The 26,222-nt window shown below is 32.2% G+C and overlaps 3 protein-coding genes across 3 annotated transcripts; all 3 read left to right on the top strand.

Annotated features, from left to right (window-relative positions):
- Positions 1-461: 461 nt before the first annotated feature.
- LOC130823530 (uncharacterized) lies at positions 462-10,003 on the top strand. Its single transcript, XM_057688163.1, has 14 exons — positions 462-785; positions 895-957; positions 2,378-2,433; positions 2,858-2,938; positions 3,906-3,979; positions 4,325-4,407; positions 5,294-5,400; positions 6,148-6,290; positions 6,393-6,440; positions 7,640-7,692; positions 8,163-8,247; positions 8,333-8,399; positions 8,497-8,604; positions 9,538-10,003. The coding sequence occupies exons 1-14, from the start codon at positions 580-582 to the stop codon at positions 9,651-9,653; spliced, it is 1,290 nt and encodes a 429-aa protein (XP_057544146.1). The 5' UTR covers positions 462-579; the 3' UTR covers positions 9,654-10,003.
- A 3,099-nt stretch (positions 10,004-13,102) lies between these two features.
- Positions 13,103-15,122, top strand: LOC130823529 (uncharacterized). Its single transcript, XM_057688162.1, has one exon. It carries the CDS (start codon positions 13,541-13,543, stop codon positions 15,089-15,091), a length of 1,551 nt encoding a protein of 516 aa, XP_057544145.1. The 5' UTR covers positions 13,103-13,540; the 3' UTR covers positions 15,092-15,122.
- Positions 15,123-18,439: 3,317 nt separating this feature from the next.
- Positions 18,440-24,524, top strand: LOC130823528 (external alternative NAD(P)H-ubiquinone oxidoreductase B2, mitochondrial-like). Its single transcript, XM_057688161.1, has 10 exons — positions 18,440-18,691; positions 20,637-20,925; positions 21,026-21,232; positions 21,394-21,644; positions 22,351-22,573; positions 22,723-22,827; positions 23,042-23,314; positions 23,409-23,530; positions 23,886-24,005; positions 24,113-24,524. Exons 1-10 carry the CDS (start codon positions 18,612-18,614, stop codon positions 24,198-24,200), a joined length of 1,758 nt encoding a protein of 585 aa, XP_057544144.1. The 5' UTR covers positions 18,440-18,611; the 3' UTR covers positions 24,201-24,524.
- Positions 24,525-26,222: the final 1,698 nt, after the last annotated feature.

Genomic DNA, 26,222 nt, shown 5'->3' with positions numbered 1-26,222 from the left:
TGTCCATTAACTAATTACTTTCAATTTTAATTAAATTTACTACTTATAACAATAGTTACTTAGAACAAAAATATTTAACAGTTCTAAATTTTGTTCCGTAAAAAGGATCATAATTGATTGTGGGGTTTCAATCTTAGCAACGAGCATCTTGTATTATGATGCAGATTGCATTAATATAATAATAATAATATTAAAAATTTTTATTTACAATACAATAATAATGACAAAGCTCTAATCCAAACCATATAAAATCATCTACAAGAACTAAATTTTGATTTTTATTTGTAAATCTGATTAAAATATACTCAATTTTAGCTTTGACGAATTAATTTCAATTCGTAAATGTATACAAATTTTGATTTTTTTATTTATGAATAATTTTAAATCTAATCACAATATACTCAATTTTAGTTAATTTTATATTTTAGATAAATTTTGGACTACTCTATTACAATTTACAAACACCCTCAACAAGAGCAGGAGGGAGATACTTGCCAGTTGCCACTTTTTGTTCAAAAAAGAGCCTAAAAAAAGTAGACAAAAACTCTTTTGTGCGTCATTACCTGTGCTTGTGCTTCAATGGCGGAAGAGCAGGGACTAGAAGAAGGAGAACTACTCGAAGAAAACGAAGAAAATCAAGGCAAAGTTGACGCCATTGGTAATCAACCTCAACAATTCTCATGGCCTGTAATGAACTTCCACCTTCAACCTTACAGAACTTACCATTATTATCGCCAGTTTCGCTCTCCATCAAACTCTAACAACTTCCTCAAATCCGCTAAATGGTTCATTTTTAACTCTCCTTTACTACTTTCTTCAATTTTGATTGCCTTTTTTTTGTTGTTTTTGCATTTTTCGTTGCGTTTTTGACTTTGTTTTGCTGATTTTGTGTAGGTCACCGGATGGTTCTTGCTTTCTTACAAGCTCTGATGATAACACGCTTCGTCTCTTCTCATTGTCAGAATCTCTCTTTCATTTTATGAATTTGAAACTTTGCTAGTACATCAATTAATTTTGAGATTACTATGTTTTGCTCAATGTCAGAATCTTTCTTCGTCTCTTCTCATTGTCAGAATCTCTCTTTCATTTTTTTTTGCTGATTACACTTTTTTATTTAAAAAATTCGTTCGAGGTTTTTTCCACTTTCAAATTGTTTGTTAAAGCAAATCTAATTACTATCAGTTTTGGGAAAAAAGAAGAAAAAAAAAAAATTTTGCCTTGAAATAAATGAGTTACTACTATCACTTAATCTGTTAGTTTCACAGAAGCCTATGGAAGATAGTATTATTGTTATTATTATTAGTTTATTAATGCATATGGTAAGCGTTAGAGATGAAGAGAAGATTAACATTTGTCGATGATTACAAAAGTTGAAATCTTGGTTCATGCAAATGACCTATTTGGAACTTATTAGGTCTGAATTGAACTTATCTTATTAGAACTAAATTGAATGAAACTTATCTTAACCTAACTATTAGAACTAAGTTTAATACTCCCTCATATTCACTATTATCGTCCCATTTGACTTTTGCACGTTTACTAGTGCACATATTCAATTATAGATATCTCAAATTGTGTTTTGATTAAAAATTATATAAATGTTGAAGTTAATAACATTTACATCTAGACGAATCAAACAAGTCCGGCTTGACTCTGTTTTAGCTTACAGATTAAGAATAAAATACAAATTTAAAGCGATTGATGAATAGTATCAAAAAATTAAATGAGACTAATAGTGAATAGAGTAGAACTTATTGAGTAGTTTGAATTTGATATTGAAAATAATGCACAAGATTTATTAGAGTGGAACTGAAGTGAGCTTATCACTTATTAGGGCTTACTAGAGCTTAATTGAAAATGAAGCGAGCTTAACTTTTCAGACCTGAAAATAAATTCAGGAGCAACCCCAAGGATTTGACGTTGTTTTGGAGTACATTTATCTAGTTGAATGACTACTGATGTGTTCTAGTCATTTTTATGTAGGAAATCTGCGTACTATATAGGTACACATTGGGAATTAGTTTATACTCCCAGTAATATTCCATTATTCCTTCCTACCCTGATACTATTGATTATCGAGTTCCTTGAAACTGAATAGAAGGTGATTTGGGCATAACCTTAGAGCTTTGTTAAAAGCTAAAGTTACAAATGTAATTGAAATCTTATGTACATGTCATTGTATTTGGCATGTGTCTAACTGTCCGCATAACAATTCCAAAGTCACCTTTGGTTCTGATTTGAGATGAAAGATTGTATTTAGTAGCTAGCAGTTGCCTGTTGTGTTTCGGTGTAACTATTAGTGCACTCGTGTTCATTGTAGTTGTATACAATGATGAGAGACCTTTATTTTTGTTTAACTTGTTTTTATCTCATGCAGGCCACAGAATGGAAGTGATTACTTGGCTGGAAACGATTTTCCAGGTCTTGATGATGGTAAGATTTAACTTCTTTGAGGAGTAAAACTTTTAAGATCATGTTCTGTTTCCACCTTTTCTTCTTAAGAGAGTGAGAGATAGAAAAGTAGTCAATAGTGTGCCAAAAGTAATCTTCTGTGAGTAGTTTGCAATGCTTATGATGTATAAGCATACTGGATTTTCTCACTATCGACATGACTTAAATGCCATGCTTGAAGATTGATTAAAATACAATATACATGAATTTTCTGCTTCGCTATGGCTTTTGGGTGCGACCAAGTTGCTTGTTTTTCTCCTGATGTGATTAGTGTGGGGCTATTCATAGTACAGAACTACATAAGCAAATGATTTATTAACATATTTCTAATGTTTTGGAGGAGATCATGAGCTTATGTTATAATATTCTGAATGCATAGATTTTTGAAATAATTATTTGGCTGCAGATTCATTCAATGCCAACCTTGTCATAAGTGAGGGAGAGTCTGTATATGACTACTGTTGGTACCCTTACATGTCTGCTTCAGGTATGGCCCTAAACATCTCTTTGTTCAAACATGTTTAAGGTGCTGTTTACATTTTCCTTTCTCTCTACTTCATTCTTATGTATGTTGGAGTCAAAATTTCATAGTTACATGGTTTTCGTGTATAACAGAATGAAAAGGGCCCATAAATCATGTGCGCTTCTTATTAATCTGAAGGTTTTAATGATATATGCAATCAATGGTCAATGAAGTAGCCTCCTTGATATTGCAAGGGTAGACTACGTACATCCAACCCCGCTTAGACCCCACTTAACGGCATTGGGGTAATACCATGTTTTTGATGTTTATTTATTTCATTCATTATGATTTGGAGCATCATTAAAAGAGTTTTGTGATTGGTTTATGGTGGTTGTTTGGGGGGGGGGGGAGGGGGGTGATTTCAATTATCATTCTAACGTCCTATTTGGTTGTCAGTATTGAATGGTGGGACATGACAATGAAAAGTTAGTGTAATTTGGGTAGGAAATGTTTTAAAAAGTGTAATGGTCATGTTTGTTCTACTTCGATCATCTCATTTCTTCAAAATTCATTCCAATGCATTACCATTCAGTGATGTGATATTAGTTGCTAATGGAAAAATGTGAACAAAAACAATTTTTTTAAGATCAAAATTTCATTCCCATGGGAATGTCATGGTACCTTTCATTTAAATTTGAACTACAAGTCATTTCCATTACCACCATTTAGTATCAATAACCAAACGAGCCATAACAGAGGAGAGTTTGATACTGCATAATGGATTATGGAAGATTAACTCTAATAGATGATAGTATGATACTGCATCATGTCTTATGGAAGATTAAGTATATTGAAATTAGTTTATCGCATCTGCTATGTTCCAGTACAAGTTCCACTTTTTATGCTCCTGCTTAAGAAATTTCGTTTACATTGATCAGGGGTTACAAAACAGTTTCCATCAATATCATAAAAATTATGTTTTCCTTCACAGATGTGACAAGCTGTGTATTTGCAACTACTACCCGCGACCATCCTATTCATCTTTTGGATTCAACTACCGGTGAGGTGCTGTACTTTTATTGTAAATCTTGTTTCATTCATCCCCCTTCTACATTAGAGTTTTCTCTTGAGTTCACTGTTATGTAATATTAGGATTTTACTTGTGATGAGCTGATGGAATCCATGAAAGTACAGAACCTCAGATTTATGATTAGCAATCATGATGTTATATCCTCTTACACCCACTTTTGATCAAAATACTACTTAAGTCAATCATGATTCTTCCTTGACTTGCTGGTTTTGTTTATTTTTTCACTCTCTTACTGTGTTTTACACCATATTCCCAAGCTTAGGATTTTAATGTTTGTCTTCCTTACATGATTGGTTTTCTTCTATGACTTTGTTTTGCAGCTACGTTGTACATATCGAGCTTATGATGCTATGGATGAAATTACTTCTGCCTTTTCAATTGCTTTCAACCCTACTGGAACCAAGTATAGTCTGTGATAGCTTATAGTTTTTTGTTGTTGCTATTCTATGTTTTTGTATGTTGTCAAGTTTGGTATCAAATTTATTCAATTAGGTTTGTGACTTTGTCCATGTGTGTAATATTTTGGAGTAAACCTTGCTTACACAGTTACCCATAACTCTCGGTGAGAGTTGTAATTCTACAGATATTTAAAAAAACTTTCATTTAACAAAATTACAAAGAAAAACAATGGGAACACAGCTTTTCAATGATCTAACAAAGGAAACCCAAGTACACTATGAAAGATAGAGAATAATAAAATAATGGTGCTTAATGGGGACTAAACAATGCCAAACAAGTATCAACTATAGGAAAAATAATAATTTTGAGGAGGAAGTAACATGTAGTATTGTGCAATAATGTTAGGTAGAGTATCCTCTGCAGCTTTTCAAGCTGTAGTAGTGTTTCATTTCTCAAACCATGTGGCATTTAATATTGCTTAGTTTCTTAATTAGGTTTTATGAATTGAGGTTCTGGGCACGTGCAAGGTGCCCGACCACACACCCCCTAAAGCAATGGGCATCAATATTAGTTTACTTTAACTTTGGTTCAGTCTAATTTAATGGTTTTTGGGCCCCAAAAGCTAAAAAAAATGTAAAATCATCTTGCTCCGCCTCTGTAATCGAATTTCTTGGTTGACATGTAAGACAGGTCTGACATGTGACTGCTTTGATAAACAGTAACCATGTGGAAATGTGCTTGCTTCGATTTTGGAATGAACTATTGCATCTAGAAGTTTCTTTTGTTTCTATGTTTGATAGTGAGTTCTATGTTTCTGGGTATTTGCTTTGCTTGTCAGAATAAGCGTCAACATGATCTCATTCTTTCCATATTTGTGAAATCCTTTGTAGGATATTTGCTGGATACAATAAAACACTGAGGGTGTTTGATATACATCGCCCTGGTAGAGAATTTACTCAGCATTCAACTCTTCAAGGATCCAAGGAAGGGCAGTCTGGTACACCTTTTTATCTTTTTAAATACCAGAAAAACATTTGTGACGATTTTGAGCTTTTTAACATTAGCTTAGGGAATTATTCTTGTAGAATGGTGCAGCTGTTTGACAAGTAAGAAGTGAGGAACTGATGATAGAGTTTCCTGTTGTTACGTTATATAGGGGAGTGGAGTGAAAAGTAGCTCCTGCCTAGGGGTTATGGCCTTATGGGGATCGAAGTGTGCAACCTTACCCTTGTGAAAACAATAGGTTGTTTCTGATTGACATGTCATGGCAAACATGGCATGCAACCTCACTTAAATGGGAAGTGCATATGATTTAATGAGCCATTTACTATAGTTCATTATGATCCAAAGAACTGAAAAACTGAAATTTTCATGTTCAATTATCCACACTTAATCATGGTGTATAATTATGGTCGGTTATAGTTCTGTTAAGAGTAAATATTTTCTACAGAATCTGACTAGGGAAGCGAATGGAATCTTGTGAATATTAGCACTGAACCCCCATTGTAATATATAATTGTTGTGATGTTTCCCATCTTTTTTCGGACTATAAACAAGTAATATGCATGTAATATATTGACTTACTAAGCGCTTTAGTTTTTAATTAGAAGCCTGATAAATATTGTAAGCCATCAAGGAAAATCTGAATTCCTGGACAGCCATCATTTAAGTGGAGTCAACTGAGCTAATATTTTTTTAAATAATAGTCATTCTATATACAGTTATTATCGTTTTCCATGTTCAGGTATCATATCCGCAATTGCTTTTTCTCCAACTCAATCTGGCATGCTTGCTGCTGGTTCTTATGACCAGACTACTGCAATATATAGGGAAGACAATTTGGAACTTCTGTATGTCTTACATGGACAAGAAGGTGGGATTACGCATGTAAGTTGCCTACTCAATGCTAACTGTTCATGATTTGATTTTGACTCTTGTGATGATTACTCGATTTTCATTTGGAAATATGCTCCTCAATATTTTTTACAGGTACAGTTCTCAAAGGATGGAAACTATTTGTATACAGGTGCTCGAAAGGTGAGGATTTTCCTCGTTGTCTGTACTTTTATTTTATGTGCTTTAAAAAGTTTTTGGTTATAAATCACTCTTGAAATGTTGTCTGGAAAATTAATGCTTTTACGCGTGTGCCTATCTTTAATGGGAATGTCTTTGTTCTTTAAGAATGTTGGTTAAACATCAGTTGGGTTCTTTAAGTCCTGGTTCTAGTTTGTATTTGAGGCTCGGTGCTAGACCGTTGGTGGCTCTAGAGTGATAAGTGAAATAGTGTAATAGGACTATTATTTAACTCTAATCTGTATGGGGTTTCTCTTTGATGAGTTTATTAACTAAAATACAAGACATTATTAAAAATAATAGATTTTCATGTAGAATGTTGTAATATGGAACTGAGTTTCTTAGATCTATGTCCTTTTTTGATCATGTGTGATTTTCAAAACAATGCCTCTAATTTATCTCTAAACAAAGTGGTCATGGATGGATTTTTGGTGAATTTAGTCCAGTTTAATCTCACCTTTATTTTCTTAGAAGTCTTATAGGCCAGGTGTTAGGAATGTCTTAGACAACCTATTTCTTTCTTCAATATCCTTTTGTGTCCATTGCCAAACATTCTGTGATACTCGATAAGCTTCTGCGTGTGGTCATATATTAGTTTTTGTATTTTATTTGATAGTCTTGCTGTGCAACTTTGAGATACATTTGTTCCAAGGCTTCTTAAAAACAAACATTTGAAAGACTGTTACAGAAAAAGACTGTTTTCAATCGGAAAGGTCAAGCAAAAAGAACTAATTTTATTTTAATATAAATGATTTTAATGTTGATTGTGATGTGTAACACACTAACACTACACTTGTAATATTGTTGGTGATGGTCTCTTAGATTTTGTGGTTTCAGAGCAATACACTCTATCCAATGAAAAATGCATTGGATAGAGTGCATAAAGCAATGCACTCTGGTCTACTTGTAGTTTTGTGATTAATTAAAAATTAAAAGCTGCTAAGGTAGCTATTAGTGAATGCTTCAGAGTGCATTGCATCCATGTCAAGGTTCTTTTGTAGCTAATTTCTTATACTAGTATCATTTAGTTGTAGTTCTGTGATAAAAATTGAAAGCTGCTAAGATAGTTATTAGTTAACGCTTTGCATCGAATCAAGGTTCTTTTGTTGCTAGTCCTTATACCAGTGTCATTAATGAAACAAATGGTTTTATGTTGTTTGAAGGATCCATATATCATGTGCTGGGATGTGCGCAACACTGTAGAAGTAGTGTACAAGTAAGCAATACTCTTCTCCCTGGCTAATATTTGTCTTGAATGTCGAGATTTATCGGATACAGCAACGACGACAATGTCAAACCCTTAATCCTAAAAATATGTGGTCGGCTGGACGGCTACAAATATACAGTGTTTGAGGCCTGAGTCATTGAGAACATTCCACCATTTGTCCTAGTGAATCTTACGGCTGATGACATATGAGTTACTAGGGTTATAAATGTGTGGTAAAGCATGTAAACATAAATAACATTATTTTAATAATCATTTATTTGAAAAACAGAACACTTGCCCACGCGGCATGCTAGTAAATTTTTTCTTCTATGATCATCTCTGATGGATTTTCTGTTGACTTCAAGGTGAACTATGGTAACCATATACTTACGCTTGGTTTAACATTTTCTTGTATAGAGTACATTTAACTAAGCATGAGTTTCTCTCTTGATCTTGAGCTTGTCATCTATTTCATGTAGGTTGTATAGATCAACAGAACATACGAATCAGCGGATATCATTTGACATTGAGCCCATCGGTCGACATCTTGGAACAGGTGGACAGGTAATTTTCTTCTTCAATCTTTGCATTGATCCTGTTGGTTCAAAAATTTGATCGCATCTCATTTCCATTTCATCCCATTTGTTAGGATGGTTTGGTGCACATCTATGATTTGCAGACTGGGCAATGGACATCCAGTTTTGCTGCTGCATCAGGTATTTGCACTGCTTGTCATTTATATAAGTGCAGCCTCTTACTTTGTATTGCATGTCGGTCTTAATTCTCTTAGATATTAACTAATGTTCTCTGCAGATACAGTGAACGGTTTTTCATTTCATCCATTCCTTCCAATGGCTGTCACTTCATCGGGGCATCGAAGGTTTGGGTTACCTGATGATACAGAAGATGTTACCCTAAGCAGTATGTCTTCTCACCCCATTACTGTTGTTTCACCAAGTGTGCTTGGATAACTTTTGAGGAAGGAAAAAAGGGAGGGCAGTGAAAGGGAGGGGAAGGAAAAAGAAGGGAAGGAAGAGTGGTATTTTTTCTTCCAAATCTTCTTGTCGAAGATTACTTCAAATTTTTGAAAGAAATTCATCCTTTCAATTCTCTCCACTCTATTGGCTATCCAAATGAAGAAGTCTCATTTCTCTATTGCACTTCTCTTTCTTTCCCTCTGCTTCGTTCTATCCTTACAATTCATAAGTGCCCCCTTTTGCTTTATCTACAGTTTACACACCGTACTAGCCCTTTAAAGTTATATCTGAACTTTGTCATATAGGTGTATTCTGGTAGCCGCATGCTACTTCAGACATGGTTTCTATTAATCTGACTAAAAGAACAAGACTTGCTAGATCATTACCCTTACAGCTTGTTTGGTAGTCGCCTAGTCGGTATAAAATAGTGAGAATGGTAATGAAAATGTAGTATAATTTTGGTGGAAAAATTCCTTGACAAGTTTAATGGTCATGCACTCATGCTTGTTCTATTTCAATCATCTCATGTCTTCACAAAATCTATTCCATTACATTACCATTTTGATTAGTGGTATTAGGTGGTAATGAAAAATTATAAACAAAATAACTTTTTCATGATCAAAATTTTCATTGTCATAAGAATGAAATGGTACATTTCATGAAAATTTATATTGTAGTTCATTCTCATTACCGCCATATGGTATCAATAACCAAACGGGCCATTAAAGTTTTTATGTACCAACACCTATTGTGAAGTCCTTTGCATTGAACTTGATGGAACCCATCTTTTCGTTTGTACAAGTTCTTGTTTTACAAAGCAAAGGTTCTACTGGAAAATCTGTAGCCAAGTTAAAATTGTGTTTGCCTATTCTTTTAGGTAATGAGAACTGTGCTTCTGTTTGGGGCTTTTCGTACTCTTCAGCAGAAGAAAGCATAACGAGCGTCAATGGTGAAGATTCATCAGTTGCAAAATCAGAAGATGAGAAGCAGTAGAAAAGAGACGGCGAGACTGCCATTTTCCGAGAGGCATTAAAACATTTACTGATTGCACAATAATCAGAAAATCAGCTGGCTTCGGTTCCATCATCCAAGTAAGATAATTATTCTTACTCTGATCACAATGTGTGAACATATAGTATCTATATAGAGACTTTACAAGTTTTGCTGGCTTTGTACGATTCTTGTTTCTCTTACCTGCTAGATAGCTAACGTTTGTTGAACCATTGTTGCGAAACTGTTAGCAAACCTCGTTGAGGATCATTTGCAGTTCAAATCGCTATGAACAACAGTTTGTATCAACGTTGAATTACTTTTCATCTATGTTACTTGGACTCTTCATTTTGCTTTACGTACCCGTGTCCGATCCTTGATGCTCGGACATTGTTATGGCACTTAAGCACTTCATTTCAGGCGTAAAATTGAGTATTTAGACGTATCCAATACGTAGACACGTAACAGTATCCAGTACCTGAGTCCAAGTAACATAGCTTTTCATTGTATCATGAAGTTCAGGTTCATTCTTGTTCCAAACTATGCTTTCGGACTGGGGCCTTTGGGAGGGCAGCCTAGAAAAGATACACACTTCTTCAAATAATGCTTTGAATCTGTATTCCTTTGACAATAATCATGACCTAATCTTTCCTTAAAATAAGCTTTGATGTATTTCCCAGATATGTTGAATATTATTCTGAAATTAGGAACAGCCAAGAGACAAGTATGTATAACTTTGAGATACTGTATCTCCAATATATACTTGGAAAGAAGTATTACATTATTGAGATTTGGGACCCCTCTATATTAGATATTTCTTGAATTTGATTTGGGATACTTCTAATTTGTAAAAAGCTCTAATAGTTCTTATATCTTCCCTCTTTCTTTAGACACCCCTATATTATCTATTTCTATTTTTAATAGATATTTTTCTTTTCCACTCAATTTGTTCTATTTTTTATTTTAGTTTCTTTCAATGAATTTATTCTATTTTTATTTTTGAATATAACTCTATCACTCTTACTCTCTATATTCTCTTTTTTATTTCTAAATATCTCACTATTTTAATTCATTATACTCAAATTTTTGTCTTCTTGTCAGAACAAAATGAGGCTAAATAGCTGGGACAGACGAGTAATTTGAAAATTTATGGATTATAAAAGTTTTTCAATTAGTCATATAATTATGCAACTGGCTTATATAGATCACAGTTGTCTTATAAAATTGGCTTAACAACAAATAATTAGTTTTCTAGCTGTTTGACCGATTAGCTTATATGGCTGGGATAGACGAATAATTTGAAAATTTATTGCCTAATTTTTATAGAGTCGGGGGATTTTTTTGGTCGCACTCTCTTTTATGGATATGAGTTGCCGCCGTTCTTTTCTCCTCAGACCCTGTCCATAATTTTTCTACGAGCGGGATACAGTAGGTAGGATGATGATGATGATACTCTCTCTGTCCCACTGAATTTGCATTATTTTTTATTTTGGTCCGTCTCATTTAATTTGTATCATCTCTATTTTTGGATAATGATCCACCACTTTCTTTTAATCTCATCCATATATTTTAACACCATTTTAATTTCATCCACACAATTCATACTTTTTCTTCATTTATTACTACTTTTTTAAAAAATAGCCATCTTTCTCTTTGTTGCAAATCAAAAAGGACGGAATGGATAGATTATAGAAATTTTTTTTTTCTCACTGTTTGACCCTCTATAAAGCCATTATCAGAGTCAAAAATAAAAGTTGATTGTCAAACAATCACAAATACTTCGTTATTATATTGATGAATATGATGATTCATTATCTCCGCCATACAAAGTACAATTTAAGCAAACAAATATGGAAAAAGCTGCCATTATTTCATATGTGAACTCTCCTCTCCTTTCGAGGTTATTATCACTTTAGAAAGTGCAAGGGGTCAGTTAGAACGAATATGGGAGACACCTAATTTTCCATATGAACGAGGACCAACCATGTGATAGATTTGGTTGTAATAATAATAATAATAATAATAATAATAATAATAATAATAATTATTATTATTATTATTATTATTATTATTATTATTATTATTATTATTATTTCTTCTTTTCTCTTTCACCTTTTTACCCCTCTATCCTATCAAATTTGCTATTAGGTGGGAAAATTTGTTAAAAAAACAAAAATAATTATTAAGGGGTAAGGAGAAATAAAAATGATAAAACTAGTGAAATATATGAATAACAATTAAAAAATAAATATGGGTCATGATCAAAAATAAAAATAAAACAAATTTAGTGTGATAAACTAAAAAGGAAAGTAAGACAAATTTTGAGGGACAGAGGGAGTAATGCATATATTCTCTGTCTCATAAATTTGCTCAGTGTTCTTTTTAGCCCCTGCCTCTAAATTTTTCTTAAGTTATAGCCGCAATCTATTTTTTATCATCTACATATTGAATTTATCTTTTCACCTCATTCACTTTTCATAATTTTTCCAGTAAATATCTGTGAAGTAAATTTGATGGAACAAAGTGAATACATCATGTTAACATACTTTTGCACTTCGTCCATCCCACAATAATATTTTCATATGAGATATTTAAATAAATTAAGGAAAATATAATATTCAATATTCAATAATCTAGTGTAAACTTTATTGAATTTTTTTATTGGGTGAAGGCCGAGGAACAAATTCTTCTGGTAGGTGGTATTTAGTGAGCATTAAATCCTTGTCATTCTCACCAGTTACTTATACAATGAAAGAATAAACTTGTAAGCACTAAGTCAATTCATAATTTTTCTAAAGCACTTTTTTAATTTTGAAACTTATATAAGAAAATAAAGAACAATACCTCAACATACAATCTAGCTAATGTCACTCAATTATGGTTAACCCAAAATAGTGGAAGAAGTGAAGAACGAATAACCAACTTCTCACACTAGCCTTAGCTTTACCAACAAACCCTAGTCACTAGTTGAGGCCACCATTTTACTTCAACTTCTTAATAAATTGAGTGATTACCAATAAACCAAAAAAAGTTGTGGAAGAGATATTGCAAGTAATCAAATCATATTACACTTTTATTATGTAGGACAAATAACTATACAAAGACAACCCACCAACACAAAGACATATCTTAACCACCTATAGTAACCTATACATTATCATTATAATCAAACAAATATTACTATTTTATGTTACATTTTTCTTCAAACTCATTAATAAAATGACTATTACTATTGAGAAAAAGTTGTATATTAATTAGAGCAATGACATTATAGCATGTTGTAGGACATTTGAAATTGAATGCTTAGGACAAAATAAGGAAAATATCATAACTACTTTTCCCTAGTATTATTGAAAATATCTTAGCTAGTACTATATAATTTGAATTTCAATAATGTCAGTATCTTTTCGAACGTTAAAATTAGGTTAATTTATTTAATATACAAAGATTTTCATATAATTTTTTTTAATTTGTACTCTTTCTTTGTTTTTATGAGTTTGCTACCGATCTGATATAATATTGTGAGAAATATATCAATATTGGTGTAAAACTTTAAAAGATGATAAAAGGCATAGTAATATATAGTGGTATTAGTTAATCTTGTAAAATTGTGGTGGCAAAAAACTAACTAAAATGGCTAAACTAAACTATTGGTGATCAATATTTTTGGATCAAAATCAATGTACCATTGTAACTCACACATCATCTTTGGTATTCCATATGCCTTTATTCTTACACATTGTATATCCCAAAGGGTGTCCCAAAACACTAAAGCCAACTTCCACTATTCATTCATTTCTTTTTCCCCCTCTTTTCTCCCCTTTAAATTCACATCACTATTTCAATGTTCCTTACCTTTCCCTACTTCTCCCACTTTCTATTAAAGAGTGATGGGTCTTCTCTACCTTTCCTCTTTTACTCATAATGCAAAACTACTTTTTAATGACATCTTCTCTTACAAAACCAAACTAATGGGAATTCTCTTCTTGCATAGCAATATCATGGCAAATCTCTCCTTTTCTCAGTCTAGTTTCTCTTCTAATCCTCTTATTTCTTGTATTATCACTCTTTTTATTTTAATCCTTATATATTTCCCTCATGTTTTGATTATCTCCCCTCTTTTAGTTTCTACTCTTATCCTCGTAATATCACTCTTAAGATTAGGCACTTCCCAGCAAATCAAACAACAAGAACAAGAACTAGGCCACCTTAACTTTGGGCCCGGGCCCGGGCCCGGGCCTGAGTATGAGTATGAGAGTGTGGAGGTTAATCAAAGGACAGGAAAGGTGGTAATATATTCTAACGAAGAACAAGACAAGGTTAAGCCTGAGCCTGAGCCTGAGCCTGAGCCCGAGCCCAAGCCTAAGCATGATCAGAAGGTGGAATTTGATCGAAGGAAAGCAGAGATGGCAAAGGTACAATGTAGTGTGGCCCTAGAGCATACTACCTTGAAGCCCGAACCCAAGCCCAAGCCTAATCATGTGGAATTTGATCAAAAGAAAGGAGAAATGTCAAGGGTACAATGGAATATTACCCAAGAGCATACCACAATAAAGGCCGAGCCCAAGCCCAATCCTAAGCCCGAACCTAAGCTGGAGCAATTTGATCAAAGGAAAGGAGAGGCGGCAAAGTTACAATGTAATATGGCGTTAAAAAATTCCACATTGAAGCCCGAACCCAAGCCCGAGCCTGAACATCATGAGAAGGTGGAATTTGATCAAAGGAAAGGAGATATGGCAAAGGTACAATGCAATAATATAAACGTAGAGCATACCATATTTAAGCCCAAACCTTGGTCCGAAACCAAGCCCGGGCCCAAGCCCGAGCTGGAGGAATTTGATCAAAGGAAAGGAGAAATGGCAAAAGTACCATGCAACATAGAATATATAGCTCTAGAGCACACCTCATTTGAGCCCGAACCCAAGCTTGAAGTAAAACAAGTCCAAGAGAAGGAAGTTGATCATACACTTTATAGTTTGACTAGGAGCCAGTGTATGGGCTGGGTTGAGCCCGAGCCTGTACCCGCGTTCGGCCCGAACATTTTCCTTGAATGGGATGTTGGTGCGCCACTAGAAGTGATATACGAAGCGTACGAAGGAGAGGAAGAAGAAAACGATGCGTTTTTGTGTAATGTAAGTTATACGGATGGAGAAATAATTGAGAAGTACGAGTATTACCCGGAATCAGATTCGGATTCAGATTTGGATTCAAATAGTTCGTCAAAATTATGGTTTGATGAAAGAGAACAATTAATTGAAATAGCACTAGATTATGGGTATGGTAACAAAGGGATTAATAATATGATAACGAAACCTACTACTACTAATAATAATAATAATAATAGTTTAGTTGATCATGAAGAATTTCTTTATGAAGAGGATGATAATTTAATAGAAATTGATATTTCTCCCACCAAATTTATGTATCGTGACTTTTTTTGATGAAAGTTATATTTTGTGTTTTTGGGTTTAATTTTTGTGTTAAATATTAGTTTGTTTACTTAATTCAATCAATCTTTTTTATTATACAAGTTTGGAAATGTGTGAAGAAAAAATCGGACAATTTATTATATTAATTTTTATAATACTTGTTATACAAATTAAAAATATTTAATATTAAAATAGTGAATTAAACTAGATGTATGGTTATTAAAGAAAATAGAAGTATATAAACAATATTGTTGATGGCAATGTATTATGCATATAATGTTCCAATCTTAATACTTGCACTATTGCGCAATTTCTTGTAAGAAGGGATGAAAGATTTAATCTTATTATAGGTGATGAATTGTTATAAGATTTGACCCTGTCATAAAAGTGGAATAAAAAAGTTATTAATCTTGTACTACCAACCCATAATTCTAATGCATGCATAATTTTGTTTGAAATGAAATTGTTTAATGTTATGTTTTGGAACGATGGATTTTATTTAGAAATTTGGAATTGGTTTAATTTTATTGTTTAGCAAATTAAAAATTTTTAAATTTAGATTTAGATCAAATTTTATTATTATTTTTAAAGTAGTTAAAGTTGAGAATTTGATAATGACTACCTAAACTTTGTTTATAATTTCATTATTGAAATCCATAATTTAAAATGAAATACTTATTCTCAAATACTATATAAAAACTTATACAAATTTTAATATGAAAGCTTGCATTTTACAATACAAGTTTGATCCTTAATCCTTATTATAAATTTAAAAAATATTAATAAAAATACATATAAAAGAAAATCTCTCATGTATGTATATTAATATTAATATGTATTGTGAATTATATATAATTAATTACTTGCTATCATATCTAGTACTTGATCCCAACTTTAATGTTTTCATGATTTTAGAATGGAATATTCTTTAACCACAATATATAATAGTATAAGTTATAACCATAAACAACTCAAAATTGACTAATCTCAATAGAAAAATGCTACTCCACTGACTTAGCTTAGGTAGTGTTTGACAGCATAAAATTCATTTGAATATATAAAATTTAATTTTGATATTTAAATTTAAGCATTATAAAATGACACTTGCATACTTAAAATTTGCAAATTTTGATACTTAATCAAATTTTACATTGTTATTGCAATTTTATGAAATTGATCTAATTTTATATTTCCAAATTCAAGATTTGCCAAATATAATATTTAATCCAATTTAATATTTAAAAATGAATTTCAAATTGTCAACATACCCTTAGAGAATCCAAAATCATACCGACCCAAAGTCCTCTTAACATTTAGAAAATACTTCGTAAATACGTAAATTATACTCTATTATACTATTTTCAATACATTTGCTGCACTTTCTCTTATTTAACTATTTCATATTTCTTGCTACAGTACTATTTTTGGTAAAAATTAACTATGTTAATATCTATTTTATCGCTTTTTTTCTTTACTTATACCTTATTAACGTTTACATCTATCTCTTTAGAGGTTATAACGACCTTTATAATATTAATATACCGATTTCTTAATTTTTGTGCGAAATCCCTTTATAATAGATAAAATAGAACAAAGGAAAAATGTCAAAATCGCCCATTTTTACTGTTATTTTATTTTATTCATATTTTATGTTTTTATTTCATTAACTCTTAACTTTTGTCAATATTTGAGGATAATAATAGAAATTTTATCATCAATTAATCATATTTTTAATATTTAAATCAAGCCGAAATAATGCAAGTATTATACTTTTTTCGTTTCAACTTACTTACAATGTTTGCTTTTTCACGCAATTCAATACACTAATTCAATGTTTAATATATCTAATTATGTATAATAAAAATTATAAAAATTTGATATTAATAATCTTTGCAATGAGACGAATCAAACAAGATCTTATTTTACTATATTTTAACTTATAAATAAAAAATTAATCATAAATTAAAAATAATAAATAAATAATATTATTTTTCTAATATTGCAACTAATTTAGAAGGGAGAAAGTAAAAAAGAATTAGTACTTGTATTTGGGAACAGATCTAGGTTGATGCTGCGGAACATGCACTATGATATTTTGGAAGCCACTTTTTTCCTGTGCCAACTCTTCTATGCTTATTTTATTCTTACGCCAACTTAACAAGAATCAATGGTCAAAGAAAGAAAGCCTTACATCAACCGTTGGTTTGGTTCATTCTTGAGCTGCAAGTATAAATCTAAGCCGTCAAATCTGACTGATGGCTACTTCTTTTTTGTAATCACCGTCATAGCCGCTGAACACGTGGCTCAAATGAATGCATATGAGAGAATATGGGAAATTTGGCCCCATTCTATTTAAATTTAAATTTTTTAAAAAGATTTGTAGATCACAAATGGCTTTAAACCCTAAAATGCAATTTGATCAAAATTGTGAATAAATCAAAAAAAAGTTTTATTGATAAAAAATTTAAAAAATAAGTTTTGAAATAAAATAATTTCCTAAATAAATGCCTTTCACTCAAACTTCAGGTACGGTGTTGTCCACTATTACTAATAGCAGACGATTCCTGAACTAAATTAAAATTCGTTCAATAATCGTTTACTGTTACTCAAGGTTTGTAGAACTTGAGGTAAGGTGTTGCCCGTTGTTACTAACTGCCCGATGCTAGCAAGTGCAGGCGATTATTAAGCTGACTTTGACTCAATTTACTAATTATCCGCTATTATTAACAACGGACAATTCCTTTTCTTATGTCGGTGAAAGAAGTTTATTTTGTGAATCATTTTGTTTAGGCACTTACTTTTGTAAATTTTATTAAAAAAACTTTTTTTTTATTTTTTCCAAATTTGCTTCGCAAAATTTGAGAGAATCGATTATATCTTATGTGGAGGCTTGGAGCATATAACACCCATTATTAATGTTGAATTACATCGCCATCGATTAGCAAGAGTAAAGCGGGCTACTGCTCACGGTCCGATTTTTTTTGAGCCTAAAAAACTTAATTTTATATATATAAGTGATATTAATTAATTTTAATTACATTTAAATATAACTTATATTGTTTGCCAAGTAATATGAGTTTTTTGTACTTTTTAATAAAGTAGTTTATATATCAGCAATAAAAATCAAAAGGTGTATTATATTATTCGTTACGATTTAAGTTTTAGGGGCGCTTTTTATCTTTTGCTCTAGGGCTCAAAAATGAACAAAACGACGCTATCAACTTAGATTATCGGACTATTTGCAAATTTGTGAGAGTTAGTTTTCCTCTTCTCTAACCCTACCCTATACCAACAAAAGAGTAACTATAAATAAAAAAATAAAATATGAGGCCACCGGTCATTTCTACGCGGACAAGTAGCCTTTAGGTACAAGTCAAAAATTAAATTTCGACGACAAATATAAAAACAACGCCTACCAAATTCACGCACTTTTGCCTACATTTCCCATATTCATTCTCCAAACTTCTGGTAGTTACATAAAATTTTTCTCAACTTCTAAATAAAAATAATTCTGCGTTTCTATTCTATTACCATGACGATTTACGAAAAGGTTTGTAAAACTTTTTACAATAATCCTTCTCTCTCCAAGATTCTCGTCGTCGTCGCCGTTAGGTATCTCATTCCTCTGCCTTTTGTTTTGCTTGGAATTGTAATATTAGTTCGTAATCGTTATTGTGATCTCCTTGTATTTGCGAAGAGTTTTAAGTTAATATTTTTTAAAATTGAATTTGGTTTTATATTGCTTTTGGTTGCTAGAATTTTGTTTTTTGTATGCGGTTTTTCTGGTTTGGCTTTTTGACTGTTGCTGTAATTGCGAATTTTCAATTTGTTTTTATATTATGGAAACGATGATTTCATTTGAAAATTTAGAATTGCTTAAATTTATTGTTTGACAAATTTTAAATTTTTAAATGTAGATTTAGATTAAATTCCACCTTGTTTTCAAAGTGATATAAATTGGATATGCGAGAATGACCATCTAAACCTTGTTATTGTCAAATCCTTCATTTATAATTGAAATCCATAGTTTGAAATGAAATACTTGTTGCCAAACACTAATGTAATTGATTCATTTTGATTTTCATTGCTAATATTTTGCTCTGAATTTTAATGTTAGCTTGTAATCGTTGTTTGTGATCTCCTTGATCTGTCTGTGGAGAAAGGTTTGTTTTTTGGAATGAAATTGCTTTGTAATTACTTTTGATTTCGAGAATTTTAATTGTTCCATGCCTTTTTTTTTCGTGTGTTATTTTGGATTTTTTTCTGTAATTACGAAATTCAGAATCTTTTTTATGAAATTGTTTTATGTTGAGTTTAATTGTAACTATTTTTGCTGATTTTGTTAGATGATTGTTTGATGCTTTTTCGTTATAATAAAAGTGAGATTTGGTTGAGGAAGGCTAATGTTTATGCGTCAAATTTTAATTTTCACTTTGGTTATGATATTGAAAAATTCAAATACAGCAAAATAGGTAGTACTGAACAGTAGGATGCACGTCCTCGTTTCAAAAAATTGAGAAGCAAAATTAGGTGTAGAATTGAGCAAATAGGAATAAATTTCCAATTTTTGGAGGAATAGTAGATTTGGCGATGAACCTTTAGAATGGTGATGTACTTAATTGTATAAATTTATGAGATACTGCATCTTATTGAAGCTAGCGGATAATGTTATATCAAGGTTAAGGTTTCAATTGTAGCTTGATTATTGGAATCATTTAGATGGATTTTTGAAGATTTTTTTCAATGTATTCTGGCAAAAAGTTAGTTCATTTAGACATTTAATATCATGTATAATGTCTCCAGTTGTATGGTGACTTCGCGTGTTTGAATTATAGAGTGAATGGTTTGTATTAATCAACTTGTTACTTATCTTGCTTCCAAAAATTCTCCAGGGGAGCATTTGGCTATTGGTAACTAGGAAGAGGACATGGGAATCGGAAGGATTGACCAAAATGTCTCTTGTTTGTCTGTAGGGAATAAAATTTGATTAAGAAACATGAAAAAATGATAAGACCTTTCTGAACAGTTAACACTGGAATAGAAAATTTATAGTGAATCCCTCCAAAAGTTTCATCCCAAGTTAGACGTTCTACTCTCACAATTTGCTTTTCCATAAATGACTCTCTCAATTATTTGCCATGAATGAGAAATGAGTAACTTACAACAAGAATTCTTAATTTGTAAGATACATATACCTGGTAATTGGCACTGCAACTTAAGTTTTATAATGCCTCTTTTGATGAAATGTAATTTAATCTAATACATGTGTGGTAAGAGGAATTGTTAATCATTTTTGTTATGTGATTTATGCTCTCATTTTTTTTTTTGGGAAATTGGACGAGGTATGTCTAAAAATTATAATAATGTATATTTAGCTTTCCATTAAGCTAATTAAGCCTATCTTTTCACCCGTACGTGTTGAGTGTATCATCGTTAATGCTGCATAAAATTAATTTTTTTATAAAAGCACTATGGAAAAAAAAAATATTTGTCATTTACTTTTAATTTTTTCTCATGTATAATTCTAAATTATAGTTTGATGTTATTCTCATTTTAGTGGTGGTGCTGGTGGCGGCCTTCTGGCTTATTCTGATTCAAAGTCATATCAAGCGGAAAATGATGTATTTCCACAACTCGAAGTTGTCAACAAGAAAAAGAAGGTGGTGGTTCTCGGAACTGGTTGGGCTGGAACGAGTTTTTTAAAAAACTTGAAAAATCCTTCGTATGATGTTCATGTCATAAGTCCTCGTAATTACTTTGCATTTACACCTTTGCTACCAAGTGTCACATGTGGTACAGTTGAAGCTCGTAGTATTTGCGAACCAATTCGAAAATTGGTTAATAAGGTAGAAAAACATTTCTTTAGAGAACCTATTTTGTATGTTCACAAATAGAGTTTGTTGCATTGTTTAAACATTGATTTATTGTCTTTTAATATTTTCTCAGAAAGATTTAAGTGTTAGTTATTGGGAAGCTGAATGTCTAAGTATTGATCCTGAAAGAAAGAAAGTTACATGTCGATCAACTCAAAATGCTGATTTGAATGGGAAAGCTGAATTCTCTGTCGACTATGATTACCTTGTTATTGCTATGGGAGCTCGTTCTAACACCTTCAACACCCCTGGAGTAGAGGAGAATGCCCATTTCTTAAAGGTATGTTAAAAATACATTATTAAATAGAGAAATGCAATATCTTTAAAATACATTCCAACAATAAACATGGACTATATATATTATTTTAAATAATTTTGTCTTTATATGGCTAATTGATTAAATTTTAAAATTGTAATTAATAATAAGAATTGTAATTTCAGGAAGTAGAGGATGCTCAAAAAATCCGTCAGAGCATTATTGACTGTTTTGAGAAGGCCGCCCTTCCAACACTTAGCGAGGAGGAAAAGAAAAGAATACTTCATTTCGTTGTTGTTGGGGGTGGTCCTACAGGTGTTGAGTTTGCCGCAGAACTTCATGATTTTGTTAATGAAGATTTAGTGAAATTATATCCCAAAGCTAAAGAGTTTGTGAAGATAACATTATTGGAGGCAACAGATCATATATTGAATATGTAAGATATTTTTTTCAGTAAAAAGCATCGTGCATTATCAATAATAAGTTAGTTTTTTACAGAATCATCAAACATGTTAAAACCATAGAAGATTATGGGATGAAAAAAATGTTTTCGTTATGAAATTTTAATTTTCACGTTAAAAATGTTATAAATAATAATAATAATAATAATAATAATAATAATAATAATAATAATTATTATTATTATTATTATTATTATTATTATTTTTAGAATATAATTTTATTTGATGGTAGACATATTTTTGGTTTCCCTCTAAGTATACAGTCCCTCCTTATTTTAATTTAATAAATATAACAATTAACCATTTTGATTATTACACGTGACAAATGTTTGTAAAGAAATCTTTCAGTTGATTAATTGTATGATATTTAGTTCAATAAAAATAACCATTAAACAATTTGATTATTCCATGCGGCAAATCTTTATAAAAAAAATCTTTTTAGTTAATTGTATAATATCTAGTTCATTTGATTATTTCATGTAACAAATTTTTGTAAGGATGTCACAAGAAATTTTCCGATCCTTTTAGTTAATTGTATGATTTGTTAGTTGTTGTATGAAATGCTTTGGCTGATTTCTGATAATATCTCCCTCTTGACATAAAATTCTGCCGTCTCATAGACGGTTGATCCATTAAGTTTTTATGTGCTGTAATAATACAATTTAATTTATTCCTATGCAGGTTCGATAAAAGAATTACAGCATTTGCTGAGGATAAGTTTCATAGGGATGGTATCAATTTACAAACAGGGTCTATGGTTGTAAAAGTGACTGACAAGGATATATCAACCAAAGCACTCAAAAATGGTGGGGTGATATCCTCCATGCCTTATGGAATGCTTGTGTGGTCTACCGGAATCGGAACTCGTCCTGTGATAATGAATTTCATGAAACAAATTGGCCAAGTATGTTTTCATACTAAACCTCAACAATTTGTTTTATTTCTACTTAAGTGGCTTCACTAATTTTAAACAAATGCATCAAACAAATGCGCTCCTTTCAATATCGGTCTTTTTTATAAGGTTGTAATTTTACATCTGATTTACAATTGCAGACCAATAGGCGTGCCTTGGGTACTGACGAGTGGCTAAGAGTGGAGGGTACTGGTGAAATATATGCCTTGGGTGATTGTGCAACCATTATCCAGCGCAAAGTCCTGGTACATTTTCTGCTACTTCTTTGTTGTACAAGAAACTTAGGTTCTACTCCTAATAGTTATTTTCAGTCATATATCTGGCAAATGATAATTTTGATGACGCTCAAGTTACTCATCGGGTTTCAAACTATGTATTCATCTGCTGTTTAGCCTAATAGAACTTATATTGGACAGATTTTTTCCCAACTTTATAAGTTGTTCCATATGTGTTTTTCAGGAAGATATCGCTGACATATTCAAAAAAGCTGACAAGGATAATTCTGGAACTCTGACAGTGAAAGAAATGCAAGACGTGGTTGATGACATCCTGGAAAGATACCCTCAAATTGAACTATACCTCAAGAATAGGCATATGAAGAGCATTACCGATCTGATGACCGATGCGAAAGGGGATGCAAAAAAGGAAGCTGTTGAATTGAATATTGAAGAGCTCAGAGCTGCTTTTTCACAAGTGGACTCGCAGATGAAAAATCTTCCAGCAACTGCTCAGGTACCGGTTCACTCATGGGGATCATAGACCACATCATTGATGTTTGCTTTCACTGATTCGCACTTTGTATTGCCTTCAAAACTGTCTTACGCAGGTTGCTGCTCAGCAAGGTACCTATCTTGCTGACTGTTTCAATCGTATGGAAGAGTGTGAAAAGAACCCTGAAGGTCCCATTAGAATCCGAGGAGAAGGTCGCCATCGATTTAAACCATTCAGGTAATCGATTTAACCCATGTTTGTTTTTATTGGCCGTCCCTAATCAACTCCCTAACACAATGTAGTAGTTACTAATCAGTAATCACTGCTTGAGCAATATGGCATGGTCGTGTTGTTTAAAACATGTTGATCAAAATTTTTGATTTTACTATAACTTAAACTTTAGTCTTTGTTTCTCGGATTATGTTCAATTTAGAGGAAACGTTTTGCACGATCATGAGTTCATCACGGCATTTCATTGTACTTCAGCTTGTATATTTTCCCTTGCTATTTGTTCTAGATCTTCATTCTGTACAGAAAAAGAGCTAGTTTATCGTGACATGGTCTAAGTTTGGCGCTGATATTTTACCCGCAGGTATAAGCATTTTGGTCAATTTGCTCCACTTGGAGGAGAACAAGCAGCAGCCCAACTTCCTGGAGATTGGGTTTCGATTGGTCACAGTACTCAGTGGCTGTGGTACTCTGTTTATGCTAGGTAAATACTTTATTTCATATCACTTCGCTTCCGTTGTGAACAATATTCGGGTTCCTAAATACCAAGCTCGTACAAATGTACTGATATTATTTCTTCAAAAACTTCAGCAAACAAGTCAGCTGGCGTACAAGAGCCTTGGTGGTTGGAGACTGGTCTAGGCGTTTCATATTTGGTCGGGATTCAAGTCGCATTTAGATCCAGCTGATGCAACAATGGCTCTAGGTTTTGTTCCTAAAACATTTTATAATCGTACCTCGATAAAATATCACAATCACACTTGCCTTTATATGCATATGTCGTGATTTGAGAAAGCAAATTTTGTCTAAATTTCTTGATTCATTTACTGGTTACTGTAGTTATAGTGGAAGACTCCTCAAGTTTTGGGTTATTATTGAGACCTATTACTAGTAATTGGCCAGCCAAAATATTGGTCCTTCTTGAGAAACTCCATATTATTATTGTACTTGTGAATTGTGATGAATCACATAAATGCGGGAAGATTGTTTATTGAGTTCTTAACAGCTCGTCTTTCTTAGAAACTCGCTACTAATTTTCGGGTTCATGTTAAATGATGTGTTATGTGTTAGGCTACGCGTAAAGAATGATATGTCGGATTAGGTTTACTCATTATATCGAGTCATTGGTCTTTGTTTCGATGATTCATTGTGTAGAGCCATTTAGGATATGAAAGTACTTAACTCATTGCAGGTGTGATGTCGTATAAAATTGTGTGCGTAACAGACCGAATATGATTTGGCTTAATCTTATAAACTCGTCTTTATATTTGACTCTGATGGTGCAGTTGCTTTTATAAAAAAAAATACCATATTATCTTGTTCAAGAATGTAAACAAATTGAGTTGAACAGAGTTTTAGGGCTCTTAAGCTAGGTTTAAAATTTTGTATATGTTGTATGCTTGTAGAGTAGTAGTCTTTAAGTGGCTTTAACCATGTAGACTACTGTCACTGACTTTTGCAGGATACGTATATCGATTATCGATAGCTTCACATAGCTTGTAAAGAACATAATCAATGAAGGCCAGGATCGTTGTAATTCTATTTACATTCTTCTACATAATCAGAAGGGCTAATGATCTTGTTTTGTTATGCTCATCTTGCACTAAACTGCTCATAAATTACGTGTTCCTTTGGTGATGCTACAAAGTGCAATAAACCAATTAAGCGACCTTTGGTGAGATCAATATATTATCAAGTAGAAGGTATAACAACTATAGTACTAAACAAAAGGAAAGTAATGAACTATTAAATAATTTCCTTACGCTTACAAGTGAAGAGATTTTCCATCACTTATACGTTAGGTACATTTTGCTATGCTTTTGAGCGTGATCAAGCATATAATCAATCACGTATATTCATCATGGACATTATATATTTCGTTTACATACGCCTATATGACACTTATTTAAACGAGCCTAAGAATTATCCGTCAAGACCAATGTTCAAAGTTAACAAAATATTATTTTAAGATTGTGAAGATCAATCCATTGTTATAAAATTGACCATCACTATTAGACCAAATAGTACTTTGTTAAAGGACATTATTTGTACATAACAAAGCTATTTCTATCAACTATAGACATATATTGTCCCTTTGTAGTTTGTATTGGTAGCGTAGTACTATCATGCAACATTGTCTTCCTAGCTAGTTATTGTATGCGCCACATGAAAGATGCCCACAAAAGTTTGGCGCACTAAATAGACCCTTTCCTTTGAAGGTTCATGAAGATATATGTATTTTTTTAGACAAGTGTACATGAAGTAATTTATAGTAAATCATGAATAGGGAAATATAGATCAATTTCCAACGAATCATGAACCATTTTGCAAGTAAAATACAAGTTATGCTTGCTAGCTAGAGCTTTGGTAAGCCATTCCTTTCAAGATTTTGTTCTTATTATTGTAATGATTTAACACTTTCAAAAAGTATTGTTTCATTGTGATAGGCGTCTATGAAGGTTTTCCTAGCCTCGTGCTAGTTCTCTGTCTTCCTCTGTGAAGTTTGTGTTTTCTCTTCTTCTTCTCTCTCTTCTTTTTCTTTCTTTCTTTCTCCTTTCTTTTGTCTGTGTTGATGGAAGCCCAGTGTTTCCGAAGAGGAAATCTTTTCCTCGATAGAAAATTTAGCGTTGAATGATCAAGGGGAGCGTCATAATATTATTAGTACTGATGAGGGGCTCCGGTTTGGGGAGGGTGAAGGTAA

This window comes from Amaranthus tricolor, chromosome 9 (assembly GCF_026212465.1).
Source record: "Amaranthus tricolor cultivar Red isolate AtriRed21 chromosome 9, ASM2621246v1, whole genome shotgun sequence".
Lineage (NCBI taxonomy): Eukaryota > Viridiplantae > Streptophyta > Magnoliopsida > Caryophyllales > Amaranthaceae > Amaranthus > Amaranthus tricolor.
This window is presented reverse-complemented; position numbering and strand designations above follow the sequence as displayed.

Excerpts from the sequence above, each read along its gene's own strand:
- LOC130823529 (XM_057688162.1), top strand. The coding sequence starts at position 13,541 with ATGGGTCTTCTCTACCTTTCCTCTTTTACTCATAATGCAAAACTACTT.
- LOC130823528 (XM_057688161.1), top strand. The coding sequence starts at position 18,612 with ATGACGATTTACGAAAAGGTTTGTAAAACTTTTTACAATAATCCTTCT. Across the intron at positions 18,692-20,636 it reads CTCGTCGTCGTCGCCGTTAG|TGGTGGTGCTGGTGGCGGCC; the intron begins GTATCTCATTCC and ends TTCTCATTTTAG. Across the intron at positions 20,926-21,025 it reads TTCGAAAATTGGTTAATAAG|AAAGATTTAAGTGTTAGTTA; the intron begins GTAGAAAAACAT and ends ATATTTTCTCAG.
- LOC130823530 (XM_057688163.1), top strand. The coding sequence starts at position 580 with ATGGCGGAAGAGCAGGGACTAGAAGAAGGAGAACTACTCGAAGAAAAC. Across the intron at positions 2,434-2,857 it reads TTTTCCAGGTCTTGATGATG|ATTCATTCAATGCCAACCTT; the intron begins GTAAGATTTAAC and ends ATTTGGCTGCAG. Across the intron at positions 5,401-6,147 it reads ATCCAAGGAAGGGCAGTCTG|GTATCATATCCGCAATTGCT; the intron begins GTACACCTTTTT and ends TTCCATGTTCAG.